Source organism: Onychostoma macrolepis, chromosome 02 (assembly GCF_012432095.1).
Source record: "Onychostoma macrolepis isolate SWU-2019 chromosome 02, ASM1243209v1, whole genome shotgun sequence".
Lineage (NCBI taxonomy): Eukaryota > Metazoa > Chordata > Actinopteri > Cypriniformes > Cyprinidae > Onychostoma > Onychostoma macrolepis.
The window spans coordinates 5,665,758-5,682,883 of NC_081156.1; the positions used below are offsets into that span (position 1 = coordinate 5,665,758).

Genomic DNA, 17,126 nt, shown 5'->3' on the forward strand with positions numbered 1-17,126 from the left:
AATAAATTACTCTGACTATTATTTACAGTAGCCTATAAGTGAATAAACAAATGCGACAAGTAGCCCTGGCCTCCTCAAATCATTTTGTTTATACTCACATCTTCTGCGCAGCGCTAAACGAACACGTTTCATAATGAGATTTAACATTACGGCCGTTATTTTCGCGTTTTAATACGCGCATATTGAAAATGAAAGGTAAACGAACTTACGCCGCTGCACTAGTTTGAACGTAGGATCCGTATTCACCGTCCTATTTACGCGCCATGCCTGTTGCGCTCGTTTCCCAGCATGCATCGCGAATTTACATAGCCATCTTGTCGGGAGGTGAAATTTTTAGATTTTCTGTTTCCGAAGTCTGCTAGTTATAGTTAGCCATAAACTTTCATTTCAAACCATTTTCGTGTTTGTTTTGTTAGTACGCCGGCATCTAGTCGCCGAGTGTCGCGACGTATTTAGGCGGCGTTTAAACGCGCTCGTTCAGGATGTGTTTGATACTTATATGTAACGTTTGGTAGAGAAGTGAGAGGCAGCAGGGGGAGTGAACGCAGCCGAATCTACGACAGCGGCCTTACACACACCGCCCTTACCGAGCTCTGATCACCAGCATATGAGGATAAATTAATAACCGACACGTCATCTCGCGCACACCGCTCGCGGAGGTTGTCTTCGTCCGCCGCGCGCGCGTCGAAAATGCAACAGGAGAGAAGAGGAAGACGGATGACGCACGATCGTCGCGGAAAACTGTGAAATTCGGGGCAACTGATTGCTGTTTTGTCAAGTCAGCGGCGTCTTTAAGGTGTCTCAAAAAGCTGTTAAGCATGTCTAAGATGCCGGCCAAGAAGAAGAGCTGCTTTCAGATCACGAGTGTGACTCAGGCTCAAGTCGCGGCCAACAGCGCGACCGACGACACCGAGAGCCTGGATGACCCGGATGAGTCCCGGACAGAGGACGTGTCCTCCGAGATATTTGACATGTCCAGGACTGAGGTATGTGACAGGAGCTCCTCAGAGGAGACTTTGAACAATGTGGGGGACTCGGAGGGCCAGACCCCTCAGAACGGCGGGGTTGGCCCGCGCAACTTGGGTCACCACCAGGGCATCCAGGCCTCTGGGACTCAAACAGCGCAAGTCACTAGTTCATCAAGCGCGACGACTATAACCAGCTGCAGTTCTCGCTTCAGGGTCATTAAGCTTGATCACGGCACCGGAGAGCCCTTCAGGAGGGGCCGGTGGACCTGTATGGAGTATTACGAGAAAGACCCAGAGGGCTCTGTGATGAGCAGGACTGTGGATAGTATATGGCACACCAATGTGACCGAGCCCGGAGCGGATCGAGACAGTGGGCTCGGGGCCACCGTCTCCTCCGTAATGGCTCCTGATGTAAATTCAGATGGGTCTTGTTTCACCGGCCCGCCTCATAATCTAGAACCGCACAGCTTCAACGTGGCCCTGGGGTCCGGGTCACCTGAGTCCTTTAGTAATAAGCCAGTGCCTCCGTCTGCTCAGCACGGTCTCCATCCGCCCGCTCACGAGGGAGGACACCCGGGTGCCCATCTTCAGAAATCTCCCAGCATCTCTCCTTCGCCTCACATGCAGCCGCTGCTTTATCAACCCCAGCCTATTACGCACCAACTGCAAAGCCAGCCGGCTCTGATATCAACCAGTCAGCCTGATTACAGCCAGCGCAGCATGCCCATTACAGTCACCCAGACTCTCCCTGGGGTGAGCCTTTCCGTCGGACATGTCATCAGTCAGGGGTCGTCCCCTCTTCCCACCCCGGCCACAGGAGGGGTGCAGGTTCTGGGTACAGTAGAAATGTCTGGTGTTCCCTTAGGGAGCACACCGGTGTCGTCTGTCCCAAATCTGGCGGTGGGGCTGTTGAGCAGCTTCGCCCCTATGCCCTCCATTCAGCAGCAACAATACCAGGCCTCAGGAGTAATGCATGGTTTATCAACAACTCCGCAAAGCACTCAGAGCTTGCCTGTAGCACCAGTGACGCTCGCAGTAGGATCACCCAATACTTCCGTGCACAGCCAGGCGTCCCAGTTTCCCCGCAATGGGACGGCAGCGGGAATGGCCGCCAGCATCTTCAGCCAGACGGATGAGAGTTGGAGGATGTCTGATGTGTCTGCGCAGGTTTACAGTAAAGACATGATGAAGCCCTTAATCACAGAAGGCCTGCAGTTGCCCAGTCCGGCTGTCAACAGTCTTTTCGGTATACCCATTCCCATTGATGGGGAGGACGACAGGTGAGGTGCCACTGGTGATCTGAATGATTTAAGGGGTCTGAAGGTTCACTCTCAGGCAGGGTTCCCACGGTCGTGGAAGACCTGGAAATGTCAAGGGATTTTAAAACCAGTTTCTATGTGTAGAAAACTCATTGAAATTATTATATAGTGGGCTTTTTTTGAGGTACACTCAGTATTTCATTTACTAGAATTTGGTCTGTGTGAGTGTAAACTCTAGAAAAAAAATTATTTATTAATAAAACTTTAATCAGTAATCATGGAATTCGGTCAGAAGGTGTGGGAACCCGTTTAGTTTAGTTCCAGACAATATTTTTTTTTTTTTTTTTTTTTAAAGCATACACACAGGCTCAGGTAAGATTGTTTGATATTAATTGGAATATTTAATGGGAGAAGTGTCAACATATGTAGATGAACAGAAATGTAGCATGCATTTGGAATTGTATTCAACAGCTTAATAGTAATTTACTGCTTCATCTAGGTAATTTCCATGCAGTGTTTGTAGTATTAATGTGCAGATCTCTGTGCATGCCTGCTGTGGTTGTTTTGTGAGGAATGCAGTGACGTGATGGATGTTTGAATTGTTCTCATTAGGGTCGTGACATTTCTTGCTTTTTCACTACCAGTCAAAAGTTTGGACACACCCACTCTTTATTTTTGCCATTTTTTAATTTAAATTTTTTTTTTTACATTTTTAGTATAACTAAAGTCATTAAAACAATTGAATTATGTGAGGTACTTTGTGCACAGAGTTGTTAAACCAACCTCATATAGTCTGGTTTCCAGCTCTGTTCATTTTCTTAACCAACTTCATGAGTTGCATCCTGCTATTCAAATACTATGAAATACACAAATATAAATCTAAAAGTAAATTTAATGATTTGTGTCTAGACCTTTTGACTTGTGAGATGCCATATCTTGTGATGCTCTTATCAAGTTGAATACATTTCCATCAAAGTTTAATAGTTATGTAGGAGTTTTATTTAGAAGTCAGTTATTTAGTTTAATATACGCTACGGTTCAAAAGTGTGGGGTCTGTAAAATGTTCTTGAAAAAAGTCTCTTATGGTCACCAAGGCTGCATTTATTTGATCAAAATACAGTAAACCTTAATATTGTGAAATATTATTTCAATTTAAAATAACTGTTTTCTAATTGAATATTTTCAAATGTAATTTATTCCTGCTATCAAAGCTGAATTTTCAGCATCATTACTGCAATCTTCAGTGTCGCATGATCCTTCGGAAGTCATTCTAAAATGCTGATTTGCGGCTCAAGAAACCTTTTTTTTTTTTTTTTTTATCAATGGTCAAAACAGTTGTGCAACTTTCAGAAATAGAAACTAAAAAAAGCGTTTATTTGAAACATTTTAACATTGTAAATGTCTGTCACTTTTAATCAATTTAATGAATGCTTGCTGAAAAAAATATTAATTTATTTAAAAAAAAAAAAAATGCATAAAATAAAAATATTACTGACCCCACACTTTTGAAATGTGTATAAGATAAGTTGTTTTCAAAATGACGTGAGGTTGTATTTTGAAAAGATATGGTTAATATGTACTACTACCCTAAAAACAAGCATTCAAACAAAAATGTTTCTTGTTTGTTTCCGGATGTCACAAGCATGCCGGAAATGGCAGTGACTATAAAATACTTTCTCAATTGAAAAGCGACAGTGCATATCTGGTGACACAGTTTCAGTTGAGAAGCGTCGCTGCTTGGCTTCCTCTTAGATGCTTGACTTTCGGTTCCAGCGTTGCAAGTTGTACACAATATATCAACTTGTTGGCATACTCAAGAGGAAATGGTGAACTGTTGAGTGCTTCAAATGACTCTGTGGCTTTAACTTAGTGCTAGTCAGAACTTAAGTAGACTGAGCAGGCAGTGGTCGTAAATGCAAGGGCTGGATCTCAGCGCAATTCTGCCTACGTGCCATTGAGACGCCCGGCCCGGGATAAAGACGCTTGTCACTGGTGACACCTTTTGTAGCTGATATGCAGTAGGGGCCTGTGATAGTGAAGACCTATCACGTAGCGAACCGTATACCTTCCTCTATCGTTCACTTCTAGAGATAAGGTTCCTTTACGTGGTTAAAAAGTTTTTCTTTTCTTTTTTTTTTTTTCTTTATTGCTCTTTTAAAAGACAAAGACAGCCATCACACCCCATTTATGACTCTAAAGACATGTTTTTCACATTACGTATCTTCTTTATGTATAGGGGCATGAGCGTCCTTGGTCATCTGACAGGCAGTTGTTCAGATAACATGTTGAGTGATTTCAAGACCGCATTCCTGTTCAGGAATTACTGAAATATGCCATGCATCTGCCTTTGTTTCCCCACAAGCTTCATGAAAGTATTTAAAGATTGTTCACCTAGCAGCCGCTGTTGTTGCTTGTTGTTGCACAGTGTAGTTAGATTTATTTGTATGTATGGTTTGGTGCACATCACGGGTGTTTTGGTACACCTCACAAATTTTTAATCAGTGCAAGTTGCATTAATGTGTGAAGCACTATTTTTTTTTTTTAAGACGTTTTTGGAGATATTCATTTATATATACATTTAATATTATTTAAAATAATGTTTAAACATTCAGTTTTTTATAAATCAGAATAAAATTTAAATCTACTGTTCAAATATTTGGGGTCAATAATTTTTTTTTGATTAATGTAAGTTTTTAAATTCTTAAATATATATATTTTTAAATTCAGCAAGCAAACATTAATTTGATACAATTTAAGAAAGAAATGTATGTTTCCACAAAAATATTAAGCAGCACAGCTGTTTTCAACATTGATAATAATAAGAAATGTTTCCTGAGCAACTAAATATTAGAATGATTTCTGAAGGATCATGTGACACTGTAGACTGGAGTAATGATCCTGAAGATTCAGCTTTGCATCACAGGAAGAAATAATTTTTTAAATATATAAAAAAAAGTGATTTTAAATTATATTATTTCACAGTATTGCTGTTTTGACTGTTTTTGATCAAATAAATGCAGTCATGATTAGCAGAAGAGTCTTTAGTTAAAAACATTAAAAACTTGTACTGACCTCAAACTTGAATGGTAGTATATATTTTACACAAAGAAGTTTTTTGAACCATTTATAATTTTTCCATTGTGACGAGACAACTTCATTGCAATGCATTTCTTGCTACTAATTCTCATTGCAGTAACAGAGGTTTCTCTATTTGTCATTTGATGATGAGAATGGAAAGGGGTGAAATGTGCTTGATATCCATCAAAATGTCACAAGCAAACACCTTAATGATTTTCAAAAAATATTAATAACACATTTGTTTTGATTTTGTGTGAGAAATGATGTAGACCTGATGCGTGAAATCCAGCCAATTAGCTCAACCAACAAAACACTGATTGCATCACACAGTCGTTCACAACACAGACCAGGTCCAAGTCCTGCAGAGTAAAGGTTAATAGTTACTTCGTCACATATGTGATGTTTTTTGACAAGTCTTAGGATTATGAGTCTAACATCTGAAAGTGTTTTAGATGAATTAGCTCATTGTGCAACATGAGATCAGATTTTGCCCCATCTGCTGGTTAGAATGCATAACCACTTCTGTTTTTGCCCTTTTTAGAGATATGATGGTGTATGTTGGCATATAACACCCCCTGACAGATCTCCAGTTATGTAAGACTGACCAATAGAAGATTAGCTTTAAAAGGTTAAAGCCTTAAGCTGCCATTATCTTCAGCTTTCAGGACTAGCTTAGTTTTGTTTCTTGATTTAAAACAATTGTTTTACTAGTCTTATGTAAGTGTCATACATTTGATTTATGCGTCTCAACAGCAGCGCAGGTCAGAATGTACCTTCTCACCAAATCTGTCCATCTTTCTCTCTCTCTCTCTCTAATGCCTCTCGTGGCTCTCATACCTGACAGTGTCTTTGTATTTGGCAAGCATTCCCTCTTTCTTTTAAAACACGCTTCTCTCAACACCTCCATCCAGGGTAATACCGCTGACTTCAGCTGACGGTAAAGCAGTACATGAGCTGTCAGACTCTTCAGAACACACTTTTCTGGTACTTCCTGTGGGGGAACTTGTGTAGGCCTTCGCTCAGAGTCCTGTGTTGTCATGATCTTTCCGATCTCACTTTTGTCTTAAGAATAAAAGCTGCTTCTTTCGTGTTGTGTAAGCGGCAGTCGCACTACATGTTTAAGCATGGAATTTATTTCACACTCATAAGTGACTGATTTGGAACACACTGCGTTGGCAGGAACCCCGTGTAGCCTATCATACAAATAGCACTCCGAATGTGAAGTGCTCAAATTGATTCCAATAGAGTTTGTCGCTAAGCAGACATCACAATACTCTTAAGCATAAAAAATATGCAGTGCACACAAACTGAGTAAATTTTATACTTTTTGTTGGGATAGATAAATACTTTTTCCTTTTTTCCCCTCCGATACTGAGACTGCAACCCTGAGTTATATATAAACACTCTTCCTATCTCTCTCTCTCTCTCTCTCTCTCTATATATATAAATAGCTATATTGTGATTATTAATAAAGTAGTTCTTATTAAGAAAAGCCGTGGAAGAGAAGATGCAATGTTGCTAGGTGATTTTGCTTTTGAACCTTCAGAAAACTTTAACTCTGCTAAAGCTGACCTTGCTGACTCTATCGAGTTCAAACGGGATTAGCTCAGTCATTTTTAGGTTGATTCCAACAAATCATACATCATTTTGTCAACTTGTTTTTGTAAATTTGCTTATTGGGACTCATTTTGCCAGCACAAGTCACACACATTTAGTGGGGTGGTTTGGTTGGGGAGTTCCTGAAAATCCTGAGTTGCACTGAAAATGTGTTTTATTTGTTTGTTTGTTTTTTACTCTAAAGATTTTTATTTATTTATTTGAGTGTGAATTAGTTGAGTTTTAGTACTGAATGATTTGGAAAAACATGAAAAATTTTGGTGTTCATACTTTTGATTTCCTTTTTACAAGAACCATCTCAAACCTCTTTCAGTAACCATTTCACAAATTTTGAGTTTTGGTAGGCCAAATTGCCTTGGTTTTTGACCAATTCAGTGTCTATGAAAATAATTAATAATTTTTGTGATTTTTATGAAATACAAATATTAAACAAAATATATTATATGTAAAACAATTTTATTTTACTGTGAAATTAAAGTAATATTATTTACGTCTTAATTTCTTCATTATCAAAAGTAAATCATATAGTTTTAATTTTGGTGTACTGTCGTCAAATACCATTTTCAGAGTGAAGCTCGGCACTATGCGTTCATTTACAGGCATAAAGCCCATGATATCAGTGTCTCACAAGGGTTTGATTCACTGTAAATGAAGCAAGCTGTTCTCAGACACTGAAACACTGTCATGAAGTGCATGTGTGTAAATGCTGCGCTTCACTCTAGAACCAGTAAAGCATATATTCATTTCATTAAATCACAGCCTGTATAATTTTACAATTGCACTTTCATATAATTCTATTTCATATATATCTGTAGTATCGGTTTGGCACATCCCTAATTTTTTAGTGTTATATGAGTTGTATTTATAATCACATGCACTGCATGCATAACCTTGCGAACATGTAAAAACAGAAAGTATATTTTGTGCTTTAGATTGCAGTATAATTAACAATTTAGGTGTTAAAACAGTCTTTTTGTTGGAATCGTCCCTTCAGGCAGAGCATGTTGTTTTAATGTTGGAAGGACTTTTCAAATGACTTGTTTTGGTTGTTTGCATATTGATTCCCACCTTATCTTTATTCTACTTCAAACCATGCTCTTATGACAAATCCATTTGCTTTGATCCACTTCAGAGTTGTAAATATGACTTCAGTGATGCATAGATGCAAACTGCTCACGTCTCGGTGAAACCTATGAGATTCGTGCAGATCAGATGAGAAAGTGTTTTGATGGGGTACCATTAGTGCCACTTCAATTTTATACCCGCTTATAGTCAACCGCTTTTAAATGCTCCTGTGTTTTTGTGTGCATGCTTTGGTTTCAAATTACAGAACCACGTTTATTTACAACGTGCTTTTGCAGTGTTGAGTATTGTAATCATTCACAGGCATCTCTGTTGAAAGCAATGGCCAGTCAGAGGTGTTTTCTGTAGGTTAGTCAGAATCATTTTTGTTTTTGCAAGTAGAGTTCTACACACTCGCAGATCTACCTATTAGAACGAGAGAGAGAGAGAGAGAGAGAGAAAAGCATACACACGGTGTAAATAAGAGATTGTGTTGTTAGTCATTGATTGTCATTTGAGCTTTTGCAGTGATAAAGCTCAGTCAGTTGCGCTATGAGAGGAGCCCTTTGCTTGGTTTCTCTACATAATCCATTGACAATTTGAAGAAAAGTTTTGTTTGTCTAATAGGACCGAACATCCACTTATACTGTTTCAGGAGGGACAAACGTGAGTGTAAAAAATTATGGGCGTGAATCCACAACATTGTTCTTCCAGTCATTGCTATGATTGACATTGATAACCATAGCAACGGACAGAACAAACTATCTGACAAACCGATGTCAAAAATAGACCTGTGCATTCAAAGTGATGCAGAGCAACATAACTACAGCAGTAACAAGTCTGTGTTGGCTGAATATATTAAGGATAGTTAAAGATAACTTAAAACACTTTTTGATATGTCCTTTTTAAGGCAATGTTTAAAAAAAATAAATAAGATTTTAAAAAACTAAAAATATTTAATGCATTATTATTAAATTGTACTTGCTATACTACTAAAGTACTGCTCTAAAATTTATTTATAACAAGAAGTCAAAACTAGGGAGTAGAAATGGCAACTGAGCTAATGATTGATCCTCTGCTGCCATCTACTGGATATAATGGTAAATTTATGTAATTGTCATCTTAAAAGTCTTTGTTTTCCACCAGGCACATTTTGAATTTTACAGCACAATAGTAGAGTTAAAAAATAATAAAGGCTTTAAAATAATGTATGAGTATTTAAAAATAAATAAATAAATGTTTGGTGGAGGGGTTGCGTGTCTTTGTCACCTTTTTCACCCATGATTTTCTGGAAACCCACTGCTATGGTTACCCTAACCTGGTTATCTTATTTTGATGGTATGTTTTTCATTGGCTTGTGGTTTTACAATCCGATCCAGCTAGCTCATGTGTAACGTTATCCATACGTTTGGAATCTGCAGAAAACGCATATTTGTTTCAACACGTAGCTGTAGTAGCTGTCGAGTGCTTTCTAAAGCAATGATTCTGATGTTTATTGGATCCAGATATAATCAGCCGTCCCTGTGAGGTTACATGCATGGTAAGAAGGAAAAGAGCCCTTTGGAAGCGTGTGGTTGTGGGGTCTCGGCCCCCACCGGAGAGCAGCCAGTGTTCCATGGATTCTAGGAAAAGCTGTTTGCTCAGAGTCCAGATATTCACACATGCGGTAAATCTACTCCTGTCCCCTCCCATTCCTATATAGAGAGGAGAGGAGGGTCTCCTCCTGCCTCCCATCCCGATATAGTACATTCTGTCCTTTTCCTTTAAGGAAAGGTCCTGGTATTTGGGGGAAATGGAGGTAATGGTAACCGCTTGTGGTCTCCCACCTCGCCGAGACTTTATCACAAAAACTTTAGTGATTTTTCAGCTTTTTGCAACTGACCAATCTTTATTTAGATGCTTGGGGTCATAATTCATATCTTTGAACGTCAGTGAGATATTTTGAAATTAGAACACATGCTGTGTTTTTTACCTGTGACTGGGAAATATAGATAAAAATGATCTGTATCTCTGTGCTTTTCAGTCTTTTGATATGATACATAGGTTTGAGTTTGTTCTAAAATAGCTTTAAAGAGGAACTATGAGCATTGTTGCAATTTTTTTTTTTCCCAAAACGTATTCTGTGAAAATTAATGTAAAAGAGAAAATCTAATAATATAAAGCGTTGTTAAAAACTTTTGGTTAAGTTTTATTATCATAAATTAATACATTTATTAATCAAGGATGCATTAAATTGATCAAAGTGACAGTCAAGACATAATGATAGGAAAGACTTCTGTTTTTATTTTGCTTGACTCAGCATATTACAATGATTTCTGAAGGATCATGTGATACTGAAGACTGGAGTAATGATGCTGAAAATTCAGCTTTGCATCACAAGAATAAATTATATTTAAAATAGGGATGCTCCGATCAGGATTTTTGCAGCTGATACAGTGTACCGATTTCTTGTCATGGTGATTGGCCGATACCGATGCCGATTCTTCAAGCTATATATTTGTAATAATGTTATAGAAATAATCACAAAACATTTTCCTTATACAGTGAACATTTATTTATGCATACCATTATGTATCAGGATACTTAATATAAGACAAAAATAAATACAAACAAAATGGAGTAGTCTGATGCAACCCACAAGGATTATTCAAACATTATCCAATAGTAAACTGTGGAGGACAAAATAAACATTTAATCTCCTAAAATTGAGAAGTCTGATGTTACTTAAACATTGTCCAATACAAGTCTGAGCAGGACAAAATTAATAAAAAAAAAAACCTTTAAACTCCTAAAAGAGCTAATTGGAGTAGTTTGATGCAACTCATTAGGTTTAATTTAACATTGTCCAATGTTAGAGAGGACAAATAGAAACATTTAAACTCCAACATGGCGAAGTCTGATGTAACTCATAAGGTTTAATTTAACATTGTCCAATGTTAGAGAGGACAAATAGAAACATTTAAACTACTGAAAGAACAGAACGGAGTAGTTTGATCACGGTTATGTCCACCGGCGCTGTGGATAATCCACGGGTCGGGTAATAAAAAATGCATTCTGATTATTTGCGGGTGGGTCGCGGGTGGATAAAATCATAAATGATGCAAATATTAATGATTTCAGATGATTTCATTTGTGTGTGTGTTCGTCTGCTCGGGAAGTTTCAGTGACAGAAACAGTGACTTTCCAGATCAAGTTTGAAAGGAGTAAAGCCCTTGTTAATGCTATTGAGTAGGCTAATATGGCCAAAAAAGATATTTTGTTTTATAAATAAATGTATGAGTACCGATCGAGTCATAAAATGTGATTATGGGCCGATACCGATCTCTGGCCGAGCGATTGGAGCATCCCTAATTTTAAAACATTTTCAAATAGAAAAGTTATTTTAAAATAAATGCAGCTTTTGTGAGGAAAAGACATTTCAAAAACATTTAAAAATCATAACTTTTTAACAGCAGTTTATATATACACTGTATAAAGAAAATGTAGGTGTGCATATTTAATGATATGCATTTAAAAAAAAAAAATCTATAATGTATCTATAAATAATCAGATTTTGGCATGGTCATGAAACTCAATGGTCACAAAAGTGAACTAAATTTTTTTTAATAATCATGCTGTTGCCTAATTTGCATCAGCAAAATCATTGCATATATATATATATATATTAGTGAATATCTTCTATATTGCCCGGTTTACTTAAACTGTTCTTTTGTTGTTTTAAACACTGCAGACTACAAATAAACACGCCTATGATTTCCTCTTTGGCCTGTACTTTTCATTTCTCACGTAACCTTTTCTATTTCTCTCTTTCCGCTGGATGGAGTGCAGGAATCCCTCCACAGCTTTCTTCCAAGCCTTCCAGTCTGGCAGTAGGCTGAAGGACTCAAAGATGACCTGTGATAGGTACAGTAATGGGACGGCCCCTGGTGTGAAGGCAAATGACGGTTGAAGTGTGCTGCATGGGCCAGGCATGGCTTGAGGCTTAAACGGTGCTTTTTGCAGTGGGGCTCAGCGCAAGCATAACACAGTGCTCATACGCAAATCGCAGTATTGATGAATGTGGGCTAAAATGTGATATAGAATCATGTTTCAGAAACATTGCTTTTTCACTAACACAATTAATTAGCGGAGTGTTGGGCTGTAAGGCTTTTATACAGCAGAGCGTCACGGTGTCCACCCACTTTTTCGGCAGCATTTGTTCCTGAATGATTTTATACTTGAGGGTTACGCTTTATTTTACAGTTTGTGTTCTTACAGTGTACTCACCCAAGAAATACTGGGTTGTATAAAGTAACTACATGGGTTAAGGGTAGGTTCAGGGTTAGTACTTATTTATTACCCAGTTATTGTAATTGCTATAGTACATTGTATGTACATGTAGAACAGGACTGTAAAATAAAGTGCTACTGATTTAAGTCTTTGGTGAAGCGTTTTAAGCCATGAGCAATATACAATACAATATTATAAACTTTGATTTGAGATATATATATATATATATATATATGTGTGTGTATATTAGGGATGTAACGGTACACAAATACCTCAGTTTTGGCGTCACGATTCGGTATGGTTTCAGTACAGCAGGGAGATAAAACAATTGCTTTTTTAAATGTTTTATCTTTTTTAAACAGTGGTTTACTGAACAAATTGCTCTCTTTAAATTAAATTATAATTAACATTTTCTTTGGGATAAAAATCTACCTCAGCTTGTGCTTTAAACTAGGCCTATAGGGAGCCTTTTTACATTACTATAAGGTTACAATTAACAACAAAGCCCTTAACTTATTTAATTACTGTTTATTTTTGAATAAAATAATCAACAGCAGTTTGAACTGAGGCGTTTATACAGCAATCTGTCACACCAAATCAAAGAGCATCAAACGGCATTTATTGCTTGAATTTCCTTTAAAAAAAAAAAAAAAAGGACATAATTTGGAAGATGAAACTGTTTCTTATCAAAAGTAACAATATATAACACTGGAAGTTTCCAATGAAGTTCCACTCGTGCAGTGGTTAAAACAATGCTGTATTTGTTCAGTGCACATGTGTACCGAACCAAAAGACCGGTATGAATTCATGTACCGCTACAGCCCTACTATATATAATTTTCTTTTAGTTTTTAGTTTTTTTTTTTTTTGACTGTGGCACTATGATGTGATCTCTCTTCTGAGTCAGCTCTGTTTCTTCACAATAACCTTACGTTCTCACCTCACAGCATCTTGTTTTTAAAGACAAGAATAAGTAAGACAAGCCATGCTTTGTTTGAATGGACAAGCCTGCCTTTAAATACCTTTGCTCGAGGTTATCAGCTGCCATTGCTGTGGTCTTAGATATGTTGCAAGACTGGATCTAATTTGTCAGTCGAACAAGTTCCCCAACGTGCTGTTTCCTTAAGTACAAATATCCTGTTTAAAATAGTCTTTGGTCAGTATTTGACTCTGTGGCATTAGAGAGGATGAGATAAGATGCCTGTCGCTGCTGTTGTGTGGATATTAAAGAGCACACACACACTCTTTGTATATGTTTGTGTGACCTGAAGCTGCAAGACAGCACTCGACTTTTGTCACTCTTTAATTTCTTGACCTTTGAGACCTGTGTAATTCTTCAGCAGTTATAAATGCATGTGTACGTGGGTATGCTTGTGAAAGTTAGCATTACAACAACTTGGAGAGCAATTTAGTCTCCCAAATTGTGTCAGTGTGATTTTGTGCTAAATGCATTTCCTCTTAAATGGAACTTTTATGGTTGATGCTTATCTGCTTTTCCTGTGCAAGTAAACTGTAGGGAAAAGTACAGAATGTCTCTAAATCAGTGCCATCATTTGCTGTCAGGGTCTACATGTGTAGATTCTGCTTCAGTGCTATGGATGGATAGATGGCTTCAGAAAAACAGCAACAGCATGCATAAATAATATACAGTACAAAATAGAAAATTATTAATGAGACAAATTAAACTTAAGGTCTGGTTACCTTTTCCTCTGATAAATGTTGAGACATTCTCAGTTTATACTGTAAAAGATTGGGGTTGGTTTTATTTTTTTACTTTTTGTGAAAGAGACTTCTGTTAATCAAGGCTGTATTTATTTGAGAGAAATAAAATAACATAATTTAAAATAGCTGTTTTTGTTGGCGCCAATAGCCTTGTGGGCAGCGTGCCCACATATAGCGCCGTTGCGCTTTGTGCGTCCCTAGTTCGAGTCCCAGCTCGTGGACCTTTCCCATCCCCCCTCTCTCCTCTCTCTCCCACTTTGCATCCTGTCTAAATCACTGTCCTTTACTAATAAAGGCAGAAAATGGCAAATAACCCCAAAAACTTTAAATTAGTTGTTTTCTATTTGACTATGTTTTCAAATGTAATTTATACCTGTGACTCAACTGTGAATGTTCAGCATCATTACTCCAGTCTTCAGCATCACACGATCCTTCAGAAATCATTCTAATATGCTGATTTGCTGCTCAAGAAACATTTCTTATCAATGTTGAAACCGGTTGTGCTGTTTCATATATTTGTGGAAACCTTAATACATTTTTTCAGTATTTTTTGAATAAAAGTTCAAATGAACCAAAAAAACATCTTTACTGTCACTCTCAATAAATGTAATGATAATTTCTTTAAAAAAAAAATCTTGCTGACCCCAAACACTTTTGAACGGTTGTTTATTTATTTATTTGTGTATACACAATGCATTTGTGTGTTTGTTGTGAGTGAAGTTGTGTAAGTCTACAGCACAGTGTTGAGTGACATGTTTCTACGTTGTTAACTTCAGACTCAACCCACTTTGGACAAAAAGCCCTGTAAGAGTATCAGATGGAGGCTGCGCCCCACACACAGCACTGTACTCCACTGTACTGTTAGCACTGATTGTGGTGGATATGAGGAGCAGACTGACTCGCGCTCTGCAGTACTCACGCTGCTGCTCCACGAGCCATCCGGTTTCCACACACCGCAGGTCTTTTTGGGGGTGTGCCACAACATAACATACACAAAGGAAGTTTGGAAAAAAAATCAGCAACAGAAACAGTGCTGGTTGTTGTTTTTTCTTTAATGTGCAGGTTTTAAACTTCTGCAAAATGGATATGATGTATTTGTAAGCAACAGATCTATTGAATAAGACTTTTGTTTTTCTTTTTTCTAATTGCAGTGCCTCTGGAGCAAGTGTGGTTGCCATTGATAATAAAATAGAACAAGCAATGGTAAGTTTTTCATATGTATTTATATACTCTTGATTTTCTATTTATTATTTTATATATATATATATATATATATATATTTTTTTTTTTAATTGTAAAATTTAAATAACACAGCCGTGCATCACAGCCCTGCAAAAAAGTAAAAAGATTTTTATTATATATATGTATCAGCTTTAATGCCAAAAGCTTTGTCAAGTTTCAAAAATGTAAATGACAAAAAAAATTCAGTGTATAATTTACAATCTGCAAAAAATTTGAAAAATGTTAAAATACTCAATTTAATGTCAAAGAACTTTACATGAACACACTTTTTTTTTAAATCTGTAATTGTGTGTTGTAGAACCCACAAATGTAGCAGAAATGATCTGGATCATGTTTGCGTTTTAACTGACCATAATTCTAACATTAAATTCAGGATGAGGCATGAAAGAATGTTTTCAGAATCATCCATACCTCTGAAAATCTGCTGAGAATTGAACAAATCCTAATTATCTGTCTCGGTGGAAGATGGGAATTATGTATTTGTGGCAGTGTTTCTGTTGATTAAGGGATAATACAAGACGACTTCACCTTAAAAACAGCTGTCGTCAGTTAAAATGCTACAAAATGCTTATTTTGAGAAAAACATGACATGCTAGAGGAAAACAGGTGCTAGGTTTAAAATCAGCATCCCAAAGTTAGTAAGAAACAAGTTTTGGTATCATGCATGGCAGTGTGCACTCTTAAAAATAAATGTGCTTTACGATGCCATAGATTAACCTTTTTTGTCTAAATGGTTCCATAAAGAACCTTTAACATCTGAAGAACCTTTCCGTTTCACAAAAAGTTCTTTGAGGAACCAAAAATGGTTCTTCTATGGCATCGCTGTGATGGCACCTCTATTTTTAAAGAGTGTAATAGTTAAAAAAGAAAAGAGCTAGACAAATGCTGAATTGGTTCTGATGTACCGTTTTCTGAAATGTTGTCATGTTTTGGCACCGTGACGCAGGATTTAGTGAAAAGCCATCTGATGTATGCTGTGCGGGAGGAGGTGGAGGTGTTGAAAGAGCAAATCAAGGAGCTCTACGAGAGAAACTCTGTGCTGGAGCGAGAGAACGCAGTGCTCAAGTCTCTGGCCAACAACGAACAGCTCTCTCAGCTCACTGTCCAATCCAGCTCCAGCTCCAGCCCCTCCAGCGCTCCCGTCCCGGGCCAAGCCCAGCCCCAGCCTCAGCCTCAGCCTCAGCCTTACCTTCCACTGGACTCCAGCCAGAGCGCAGACTCCCTGCCCCGACAGCCACAGCCCAGCGTCACCTCGGCCTGAAGCAGCAGAAACCCGACTCGTTCACTCGGACCACGGTCGCCACTTCCCCCACCCGGACCAGCTGGAGAAATTGTGAAGAGAGTTATTTTTTTAATAAAGAGAATCCAGCCATGAAAGAGGTGTATTTTTTAGCATTGCAGTTTTCACGTAAGAAGCGAGAGTCTATTTTCAGAGCCACCGTACTTCGTGTGATTTCCATTCACCAGTCAATTCAATTGTACTGTTTGTTATTTATTATAGGGCTGCTATTTTCCGAGAGGAACAATGTCACAGAACCCTTCGATCCGACAGCGAGCGGCAGTCTTACCGTATCGATCATCAATGCAAGTGTAAACGGTGACAGAGTAGCAGTGGGTAGAGTTTAAACACTAACAGCGACGTTTCTCTGTGGATTAAGAATGTGAACCTGGTGTGAATGTACATTGTGTATAGTGTAAAGATAAAAAGAGCGTAACAAGTTTGTACAGGTTTGTGGGCGAAGATCTAAACTGAATCCTCAATGGTCTACCCTGATGAAGAAAGCTTGTAGGATGTTGGAAAAAGAAGTCAGTTGCCATATTCTCCTGCCCCCTACCCCGATGTCTCATATGTTTTTGGGGTCGGGAAGGGGATTTAAAAGAAAACAAACTGTGAAGTCGTTCAACCTACT

At 38.0% G+C, this 17,126-nt stretch overlaps 1 protein-coding gene across 5 annotated transcripts; it reads left to right on the forward strand.

Annotated features, from left to right (window-relative positions):
• The first annotated feature begins 259 nt into the window (after nucleotides 1–259).
• LOC131521434 (TSC22 domain family protein 2-like) lies at nucleotides 260–17,010 on the forward strand. Of its 5 annotated transcripts, none has more exons than XR_009266296.1 (6): nucleotides 260–2,248; nucleotides 11,813–11,887; nucleotides 14,751–14,933; nucleotides 15,126–15,177; nucleotides 16,163–16,624; nucleotides 16,718–17,010. XR_009266296.1 is itself a non-coding variant. In XM_058746139.1 (5 exons), the coding sequence occupies exons 1-5, from the start codon at nucleotides 819–821 to the stop codon at nucleotides 16,475–16,477; spliced, it is 2,055 nt and encodes a 684-aa protein (XP_058602122.1). In that variant the 5' UTR covers nucleotides 260–818; the 3' UTR covers nucleotides 16,478–17,010. The 5 variants fall into 5 exon arrangements, 3 of the variants coding, with proteins under 3 accessions (XP_058602122.1, XP_058602134.1, XP_058602143.1); XR_009266297.1 differs by having other exon boundaries at nucleotides 16,163–16,596; XM_058746139.1 differs by having other exon boundaries at nucleotides 16,163–17,010.
• The last annotated feature ends 116 nt before the right edge of the window (nucleotides 17,011–17,126 follow it).